The sequence below is a fragment of the Bombus impatiens genome, unplaced genomic scaffold, assembly GCF_000188095.3.
Source record: "Bombus impatiens unplaced genomic scaffold, BIMP_2.2 scf_0342, whole genome shotgun sequence".
NCBI classification, from domain to species: domain Eukaryota; kingdom Metazoa; phylum Arthropoda; class Insecta; order Hymenoptera; family Apidae; genus Bombus; species Bombus impatiens.
Genome location: NT_176761.1, coordinates 44,309 through 54,831, shown reverse-complemented (window position 1 = coordinate 54,831; position 10,523 = coordinate 44,309). Strand labels below are relative to the sequence as shown.

Below are 10,523 nucleotides of genomic sequence, written 5' to 3'. Positions count from 1 at the left end.
TGCGAAGAGCTGCGTTTTCCTCCTCCAATGCGGACAGCCTTGTTGCTTCCATGAGCCTCGTGGCGCCGATGTTGCTGCTGTGCGCTGGTCCCGTCCTCCGCGGTGATTCGTTCTTCCATGCGGCGGTGATATAACTCGCCGCGTCGCTCAGGGCCTTTATATGCGCCCCTTGAGGTTGGATGATGTCGTCGCAACCCGCATAATCTCGGAGACGTGCCTTGTTAGCCCGGCGCTGATATCCGCGGCCGAGCCCGTCCTTATTCGGATGGTCAATTCTTTGGAAACGTCCGGAATGTACTCATAATCCTGCTCTTCTTTCCCCTGGACGCCGTCGAAGCCAGCGACTAGCGCGACGCGAACGAGGCGACCGACTCCTCGTCGTCGGATTTGGCTCGCGTCCGCAATCCTCCTGCGATCGGTGTCGTGGCATCGTCTACCATGGCCGGAGCGAGAAAAACGCTCCCCGACCTGTGCGCGGTTCTCAGCGAACCTCTTGTCATTTTTCTTGGTGATTCCTCCGTAATCTCCATCCTAGTGTTTTCCGCCTCTTCCTACTTTTACTTTCTCCTGTCCCATCGCCAGGCGTAAAAACGCGTCCGGGGGCCTGGCGGTCCACCCTCGAACGGCCGTGGTCGCGAGATGTCGACGCAGCGGGGCCCACTTGACTACCCACGACTGCGCCGGTACTGGGGTCTCCCTCCCCTGCACCGTAAACGTTATTCTTTTGTTTAGTCAGATCCATGATAGTATATTTTTGGTTGTCGCCAGGTCGTCCTCATATTTCCATCCTGGTGCCACTCACTCTTTCGCACTCTACCCCGGTCAAGGCCGGTGCGGGGCGACGGGGAGCCCCACGAGGTGAGGTAAGTGGTCTTGGCAGGCATGGGCCCACCAACTTCTCCGAAATTCTCCGCACCGGATCAGCGAGCTGACGGGTGCCAAAGGCACCGACCAGCCGCCACCCAACTATAGGAGAATATCAGATCCATCGGGGTACATATAAGCCAGACATGTTTCGTCACTTCTATTTTTCGTTTCACTCAGTCTCCGATGCACTTGTCGACTGTTAATCTTCTTAGAGAATTCTCTAATCTGTCATTTCTTCTGCTCATGCCAAGTTCTGGCATGGCACTCGAAGTTCGCAAATATTTTTGCCAATACTTTCAAAAGTCTTCTTGCGTAGATTGTCTTCTGTTCGTCCGCCCACATGCATGTATCCGCATTTCTTCGAACAACCCGAACCATCGTTCGACATTTTCACTTTCATCACCATTGAACTACTCCAATGCGCCTACAACATCTTTAAAGCTCAATGTTGAAACAACGCGTGCCTTTTGATTGCATTCGCCCATATTTTTTTTATCGCCTTCGCTCTCAACGTCATCGTCACGTTCTTCTTCTGACGATGTATCGTTGTTTTCCACGGCCGCCTGTAACCGCGCACGTAGTTCGGCTTTTTTCCTTGTCGTTTCTAGCCTCAAACTAGCAAGACGCGCTCTCAACTCTTTCGTTTTCAACTTCTCAATATTTTCCTTTTCATCTTGATCACGCTCAGCTCTCAGCTCAATTTTTCTGGTCAGTTGACTCCTCACCGCACGTCGTTTCCTTAGGATTCGATTGCCCAGCCCTACATGCTCATTCCAGACTGGCAATCAACACTGACCTTGCACCAGATATAGGCAAATTCATCTGTACAAGCTTACTCCTTAATTCCTCCAGCGTCAACTCCTCCTCTGTTGGCAATCGTTCATCTTCAACGCTTGCTATCATGGATAATGGTTCAACTCGATTTCAACACAATGTCACAATTACTACACGAATAGTTCTGTTAAATACCCCTTTTTCTGTCTTGTTCAAGCATGTGGATGAGCCCCCAATTGTAGGATCGTAAATAATTATGATTAGTTTATTAATAATTAAAATTAGTTTATTAATGATAAATGGATTAAACAGATGTTAATTAAACAGAAAACAATGGTTATTAAACACGAACTAATTGCAACAAATGTATAATAATTAAAACAACTAGATAGTTAATTAACAAGTCTCGTCAACGCAAATTCAATTCCCTCTTAACAACACTATCTCGACAACGCAATCTGCATTCTCTGACTTCTCAACTCATACTCCTGTTAATTCGTTTATCATTCCCAGCTTCTTCTTGTCTTTTGTCTTAGCCCCACTACGCTCATGCTCAGCAACTGCTTGTTTATAATTCATACCTCAGCAACCGCTTGTTTATAATTCACATCTCAACAACCGTTTGTTTACAATCCGCACAACTACATCTAGGCCCTTCGTCCATGACTCTATAATATTGTATTACTTGTTTTTGGTTCGCCACTCTGTCAGCGTGATCCCTATAACCACTCAATTTTTCGCGACCTACTCCGATTGAAGCCGGTGCAAGCTGATACAGAGTACCAACGTGGAGCTGAGATGAGTGGTCATGAAGAATAGGAGGACCATCTTCACCGAAATGCGTCGCACCGTATCAGCAAGATGACACGTGCCCGAGTGACGCGTGGTCCTTCGCGCACCCATACTCTTGTGGAGGATGGCTGTGTGGTTTTGTTTTAAATGACGAGATAATTCGAAGTTGAAACCGTCAAGTGTATTTTAATGATTAATGAAATAAAATGATTAATAAATAAATAAATACAGATAATGTCGCTAAAACGCTCACACTAACAGATTCGCTAAAGACAGTATATAATCGCTAATATAATCGCTTATAACTCGTTGGTAATTAAAACTCTTACAATCGCGTTCGTTCGCTTATACTGGTCGGGGAGAGTCCGAAAATTTGAATTCGAGTTTGCTTGACGGTTGCATGCAGCGGCGAAATTGTTTTTCCCGGAGTTTATTTATTATTACATTACGTGTATCCTAACGATATTGATACTCCGAGACAAAACAACATGATTTGAATTGTTCTCTAGCACATGTGCTGCTACACTCTCTTCGTGCTCCGCGTTCTGTAACTATAATCTTTTTTTTCTTTTTGCGCGAGGAGGAAATATGCATTACACATACCCAGTGATCCGCGTCACCGTGTTATGAGGGCCCCGGTAAAAAGCAGCGCCATACCCACAAAAAACCCCTCCTTTCTCCAAACCTTCGTAGAGCGGAGAGTCTCGCCGGCACCGTTAAATAAGCATTACTACGACGAGACCCCAGTCGATGCATCAGCTCCTTATATAACTATGCTCATACATTCTTATCAATTATTGCTCCTCGCAATCATACTTCCTCATCCTATCATCCTTGGACAGAGTTATCCCCTATTCCTTTCACCAAATTTAATGATCGCCGGTCTTTTACCCGGTCTATTCTTCCTATTATTCATCCTTATGAGAGGGCACGCCAAAGAATCGATGACGTGCCTGACATTAACTCCGTTGTACTTCACGCACAGGGTGCATCTCGGCTCATTACTACTTTCATACTTTTTATGATCCGACGAACCACATCTGCGGCAGTTCTCCCTGCCTGGCTCCACAGCTGTGCACTTCGCAGCTACATGCCCTATGTCATGGCACCTAAAGCATCTGATAATATTCAGCAGAACCCTACCAGTACCGATGGTCCACCCGCTTTTGATTCTAATTGGGGCATCACCCTGCGGGACTTTATTAGTAGGCACCGTGACAATTGTGGACTGCGTCTCCCACGGCGCCCTCCTTAAGGTTTTAATATCCACCATTTTGAGATCCTGTATGTCAAGATCCCTACAGATGTCACCGACCCGGTCCTCCCCAGAGGAAAGAGGTTGCTTTTGACCTCAATCTTGATTCTGTTTAGAAGCGGAATATTCTCCACTTCCTGTCCAATCGCAGGATTCAACCCCTCGGCGACCTCACTAGTCGTTCCTTGTCCGCTAATCTCGATCAGGACGTGGCCGCCTCTGGTCTTGCGCACTTCCGTCTGGAGGCACCCAGCGCCATCAGGCATCTTGACCATGACTGCCTTCCTCCTCCTCGCCTGCTGTCTCACCTGGAGATGCCTCTCATTATTACCAGTGATATCACCCGTTGTATTATATCTATATGGACGGTTAAATTAAAGATGGATGAATCCAGATGGTTCGATGTCTGATCTGGTTCACCCTTTCTAAAAATTCAAATTATAAGTCGACAGGTATTTGTAGGATTGCAGTGAAGGAGTAACGTTTATGTATTGATTCGGTATTGATTGATGGTCTTATTAGTTATATATGTGGACGAAGAATGTAAGGAGAGTATGATGATTTTTATATGGCATGACTCGAAGTTCATAGCATTGCTAATTCTAATTATTAACAGAGAACTTTGGCTATGTATTGATGGATCGAGCTAAATGCAAATGGGATCGATGGTTAGTATTTGCTATTTTATATAGAGTGTAGAGATATTAATAAAAGGAAGTAGGTTCGTTGATGAGACTGCCTATACGTAGTATTTGATGGTACCACTCACCTCAACTTCTCGTGGGCCCCCTGTCACCCTGCACCGGCAATGACCGGGATAGGGCGCGAAAGAGTGAGTGGCACCAGGACGGAGACTTTCGTTGACGACATGGCGACAACCACAAAAATACAATGAATTTGGTCAACCAAAAGAAGCACGTTTACGATCTAGGGGAGGGAAATCCCAGTACCGGTGCAGTCGTGGGTAGTCGAGTGGGCTTCACTGCGTCGTCATCTCACGACCATGGCCGTTCGAGGGTGCACCGCCACGCCCCCGGCCTTACTGCCCTGTGCATCACATCCACGGGCTACCGCATTGTATCCCACGCGGCGCTTTGTGTATTGACCGGGAACTTACCGATCTACATTAAAGTGCGAATGTTGAAGGAGATATACGAGAGAAAGAAGATCTATAAGACACTAGCTGTTGGAGAGGAGGTGATCCACAGGCATGCGGAAATGAAGGAATAGCTGGAAGAAGTAAGGAAGAAGACCTCAACGGAGTGGCAGGCGGAATGGAGCATTTATAATAAGGATAATTTCACCAGGAAACTAATAAGTAATGCGTCCATATTCGCCAGGAATAGAAGAGACATCGACCACTTTACGATGCAAATGCTCACGGGACACGGCATCTTCAACAGCTACCGCAAGAGGATCGGTAAGGAGGTCGACACGAAGTGCTGGGACTGTGGAGACCCGAATGACGACGCCGAGCATGTCTTATTGAGAATCGAGTTGGAGAACTTTCTGGGTGTCAAGATAAGAGTTGGACACCTTGGTGGACACCGTAGTCACCAAGGATGAATACTGGAGGAAGTTCAGAGAGTTCTGTAAGGGTATAATAAGCTATAGAAGGGATATGGAGAAGGCGATGGAGTCAGCGAATAGGACGAGTGGCATCAGTACGCGACGATAATATGCGGCGACACGGTTGAGGACAACCCTGATCGGCTCTGCTGGGGTTGTCCGTATCTAACAAATCAGAGGAAAGAGGAGGGGTTTTTAGTAGGTATGGCGACGTCATCTGCCGAGTCCCACATAACCTGGCGACGCGGGTCACCGGGTCTGCGCAAAGGCATATTCCTCTCCTCGCGCGCAAAGGCGCCCGGCCATGTTTCTGCGCCTGGCGAGGTGGGAAGCAGCAGAATGGAGGTTGCGGAGGAATCTCCAAGAAGAGTCACGAGGAGTTCTCAGAAAACCGTGGAAGGTTGGGAGAGCACTTTTCTCGCTCTGGCCATGATAGTCGATGCCACGTCGTCAATGGTTAGAGGATTCCGGACGCGAGCCATGTCTGACGACGAAGAGTCAGTTGTTTCGTTCGCGTCGCGCTCATCGCTGGCTTCGACGGCGTCCAGGGGAAAGAATAGGCGAATTATGTCGACAACCCCGGATGTTTCGGAAGAGCTGTCCATAGAAGTAAGGGCGAGCTCGGCGGCGGACGTCAGCGCCGAATTTACCAGGAATGTCGCGCAGATCATAGGGGTTGCGACGATATCTCTTGCCACCGGGACGATGTAGTTGTCCAGGAGGATTGGACCCGCCTGCGTTACCCAGCCTCAAGACTCGCGGATGCGAGGCCATCGTTGCTGGAGGAGCAAAAAGCGAGGTCCTGAGGAAAGAGCTTGCGAGAATGGCGGTGAGCGCGCCTTGGGACTGTTCTCGGTGCGGCGCCTCGGCTTCCGATTCGGAGTGTCCTCCGAGAAACGGACAAAGTGACAACGCGCGTCTCACTGCCCTGGAAAAGAAGGTCGAGGAGCTGGGACCCTCCATCATAAGGGCCATTGAAGAGCGCATCGGATGTAGGCGACACAGTCGTGAGGTGCGAGCCAGAGAGGATTCGGTGGCCTCGGCTCTCATCAGCAGCGCCACCCAATTACCATCGTTCCCGAGGGAGCGGCGGGGGGGGGGGGGGGGGGGGGGCGNNNNGGAAGGTGGCCGAGCCAAGGAAAAAGGGAAAGAGGTAGGAAAAGGTGAAGAAAGTCACAGAAAGAGCGGTGGGGAGCCAAGTCTACACGGCTTCATCCGCAACAGACGCTTAGGCTGAGAGGAGGACAAAGGGCATCCCGAAACCCAGGGCGACGGGAACCTCGGCGAAAACCTCGAAAGGTGTGCCGCTGCAAGCGCCAAAGAAGACTGTGCTCCCTCGCGCAACGCGATTATCTCCGGTGACTCTAACCCTAGGTGAGGGGACGAAGACGTCATACGCGGAGGTGCTGGCGTCGGCAAGAGGGAAAATCTTGCTGGCACAAGTTGGTATAGAGGCGGTTAAGATGCGTAAGGCTATGACCAGCGCTATCATCTTGGAGGTCCCCGGTGATAAAGACCGGAAGAAGGCGTCCAACTGGCCACGTGGCTGGCGCAGATCTGGGACCCGACCACGGTCAGAGTTGCGGTTACAGCCAGAATGGCGGAACTACGTATGATCGGGATAGACGTCTCCGTCTCCAAGGAAGAGTTGCGGGACACCTTGGCGTTGGCTGCGGGATACGGCGGCGCGGAGGTGCAGGTTGGAGAAACTGGGACCACTAGGAACGGTCTCGGCTTGACTTGGGTGCGTTGTCCACCAGTCGGAGCGAGGAAGCTGGCTCAGGCAGGAAAGGTTGCACTGGCATGGTCCATTGCTAGGGTCGAAGCCATCGCGAAGAGGCCCTTGCAGTGCTTTAAATGCATGGATTTAGGGCACGTCAGGGCGACGTGCGTATCGACGATAGACCGATCACACCTATGTTATAGGTATGGCGAAACTGGGCATCGCGCTAGAGGTTGTACTGCCTCTACACCCAAGTGCCCCCTTTGCGAGTCGCTCGGGCCACATGCGGCCGACCGGATGGGAGGAATGGCATGCTGCCCGCCGAAGAAGGAAAACAGGAGGATGCCATCAACTCGTGACTCTGCCGCGAGGAAGTGCATAGCAGATCCAGCGTGCGCCGAAGGAGGTGCCATGGATTTGGTGCGGTGAATTCATGCGCCTTGTCCAGACTAATCTGTGACGGCCGAGACGGGCACAAGACCTGCTCTCCCAGACCATCCGGGAGGTCTGGTGGTGGCTGAGCCGTACTGTACTTACGATGTCCCCGACTGTGTCAGAGACCTGAATGGCTTAATAGCTGTAGCATGGACACCGGCGATAGGCCCCCCTGGCGTCCTGCTTGATTGTGGCAGCGGTTATATCGCCGCCGAGTGGGCTGGAATGTTGTTAGTGGGCGTCTATGTTTCCCCTAACAGCGGCCGGCCGCATTTGAGGACTTTAGAGGACAACCAGATTTAATAGCCTCCACCCCAGCGAAGATACACTGATCGGAGAGGAGGGATACACAAGACGACACGCTTACAGTGAATAATATAATCCCATTGTCGGCCGACGACTATACCTGGGGGCTGTTCCGGAGTATCTGCGGGGCAGTGATGAAGGCAAGACAGGCACAAGAAAGATACAAAGGCGGAGCGACTCGAAGAATGGGAAGAAGAGGATGATGATTATCTCCGAAGAAATGGAAGCATTTTTTAGATACGGAGTTGACGCGTCGCATGGGGGTTCTCCGAGGTAATGTTCTATCAACAATGCCGACGAAACCCTCCGCTCGAAGAAGGATTGGAAGAGGAGGGGTTTTGAGTGGGTATGGCACTGCCATCAGCCGAGTTCCACATAACCAGGGCAACGCGGGTCGCCAGGTATGCGTAATGCATTTTCCCCTCCTCGGGGAAAAGAAAAAAAAAGAAGCGGTTGGGGTTAGGTTGGCTGCGGACAGTGAGGAAGAGGATAGCGCGAGGGAGAATATCGACGCTCAGAATAGTGAGGTCGAGGGAGAAGAGATAATGTTCACGATGAGTGAGACGAAGGGGTTCACATAAGCCTTGTCGGGGACGGTGCAAACGTTGAATGCACTGGTTAAGAAACTGAACCCCGACAAGGAGAAGAACGACGGGATTAACCCGTTTGTATCCAAGCGCGGATTATTCCGCGCGTTACGACTGCTTTTTATTTCAGTCGCTAAGTATTCTTCAGATGTGAGAGATCACGTTTAACCCTATATCAGTTTACTGTTTTCTAAACAAGTCTTACTTTTGTTGTGAAAATCCTTTTAACTGCCACTATGAGTAAGTACTGTCAATATTAATTAAATTTAACAAATTCAAATTTAAAAAATATCCTGATTTTATAATGTAAACTAATTTGATTGCCCCAATGGATTTTGACGATCTTGATAATTCGGATCAAAGTATACCAATAGGACATACTGAAAATGTATCCGTAGGATTTCATCAAGCGAAGACAGCGAAGTTGATCAGTGCGGCAGTTTTAGAGATGAAGATCACATCTGGAAAGCAAAAAATGATACGCCAATTATACATGACTTTTCAAGTGTGTTTGGTGCAACTGTCAATACCCAAAATCTGTCGAGGAGAACAGTTCTTTAATTATTTTCTAACGAAGAATTAGTTACAAAACTAGTTACAGAAACTAATAAACATGGAGAAGCCGACGCAAATTTTATGCCTCTTTCAGAAAATGAAATAAAAGTATTTATTGCTTTAAACATTTTAGTGAGCTTAGTTTCTAAGCCAAATATTCAGTTATTGGACCACGGATAAGAGCATAGTGGAACCGTGCGACGTCCCTCGGTATTGGGTCGCTAAGGGTCCGCTGACCGTTATGTACACCCTCAACACACCTAAGGCCCCTCTATAAATTGAATCTTATTAACTTGCAAAAACCGTTAATCCTGCAAGTATTTTCGGTTTATAACTGGTACTTAAAAGGTCCTTAGGTTTATTGTGCTCTTTTAGAAATTACGGAATAACTGGTAATGATATAATGGGAAAAACCAGTAATTATATAATGGGAAAAACCGGACATTTACCTATCATCCTATCATCACTCACCAACGCTGGTCATAGCCAATGGGAATCACGCTTTTCATAACGAAAAGCTTCCTTCGAATAATAATTACATACATACCGAGCTTTCCTCCGGAAGTATATAACAGCGGACAGTAAGAATACAGGTCAATTCAGTTCCAGAACAGTTCCAGTTCGAGATCAGTTCAGTTCAGTTCAGTTCGAATACGCTCAACCCTCAAGAATTCTTCGAAGACCACCTAGCTACCCGTACTCAATCTCGGTCTTCAGATCAGTCAAAATATCTACCCGGATTCTCTCATATCAGAGCAATCCATTTCTTCGTCACCTATATCTTAAGCAGCGGAGCTACTAACTTGTGTTGTTGTACAAAGTTGTTGGAAATATATGCTGGGATATATATATATGCGGATATATATGCGGAATGCTGGGGAAACCCCCAATACCCTAGTCCAGACTTTTACGATAGCTGCATTTAAGCAATAAAAAGAAAAAAGAAATAAATAAGAAATAACTTTAATGTTCCAACCTGGCTTTATGGCGACGTGTTCAGGTTCAAGGTGACCTAGCGGGTCACTAGACGTAACCACGGCCACGGGAGTGTAACGTCAATTCACATCAGGGACCAGGCCACACACCACGGACAGGATGGCACCCAGATGTCTGCATATCCTTGGCGCGCACCCTCAATAGTCTTAAGTGCCCACCAGGGGCCTTGGCATTTTCATAGTTAAGGTCCTTCGGACCAAGCGAGTATTTCCTGTCTTAGATTTCCCTTTACGTTTATTTTCTACCATGTGTTAGCTTAGAAAGTTGGTTTTCTCCACATCTGGTATGTTCCGTTGGCAACTTTCTCGCGAGGGCGGCTAAAACCCTTCCTGGTCCACCAACCGTCTTATTATCCAATCGGAGACGGTGTCTACTGCCCTCACTTCCTTAACCAAAATTGTCATCAACAAATCCGATAATCCCGTGTCCTTAGACACACACACGACAGTAAACATTCCAACGGTCTCTGTCCCGTAGCTCGCCACATGCAGACCCTATTCTTCGAGTAAGATGATTGCCAGATGTCGATGCATTTCCGCAGTACATGTGCAGCTTACCCTCGAGGGCGACTAGCATCATTTTCTAACCACCTATATAGGGATTGGCCAATTAGCAGCAACGTCAATTTCCTTCACCTTCGGAACGAAGGGTTTCCTCGACGAAT

At 48.4% G+C, this 10,523-nt stretch overlaps 2 protein-coding genes across 2 annotated transcripts; both read left to right on the top strand.

Annotated features, from left to right (window-relative positions):
- Positions 1-4,856: 4,856 nt before the first annotated feature.
- Positions 4,857-6,307, top strand: LOC117151658. Its single transcript, XM_033320739.1, has 2 exons — positions 4,857-5,639; positions 5,730-6,307. The coding sequence occupies exons 1-2, from the start codon at positions 5,462-5,464 to the stop codon at positions 5,966-5,968; spliced, it is 417 nt and encodes a 138-aa protein (XP_033176630.1). The 5' UTR covers positions 4,857-5,461; the 3' UTR covers positions 5,969-6,307.
- A 547-nt stretch (positions 6,308-6,854) lies between these two features.
- On the top strand, positions 6,855-7,718 carry LOC105680768. The gene is made up of 2 exons (XM_012385696.1): positions 6,855-7,405; positions 7,538-7,718. The coding sequence occupies exons 1-2, from the start codon at positions 6,855-6,857 to the stop codon at positions 7,716-7,718; spliced, it is 732 nt and encodes a 243-aa protein (XP_012241119.1).
- Positions 7,719-10,523: the final 2,805 nt, after the last annotated feature.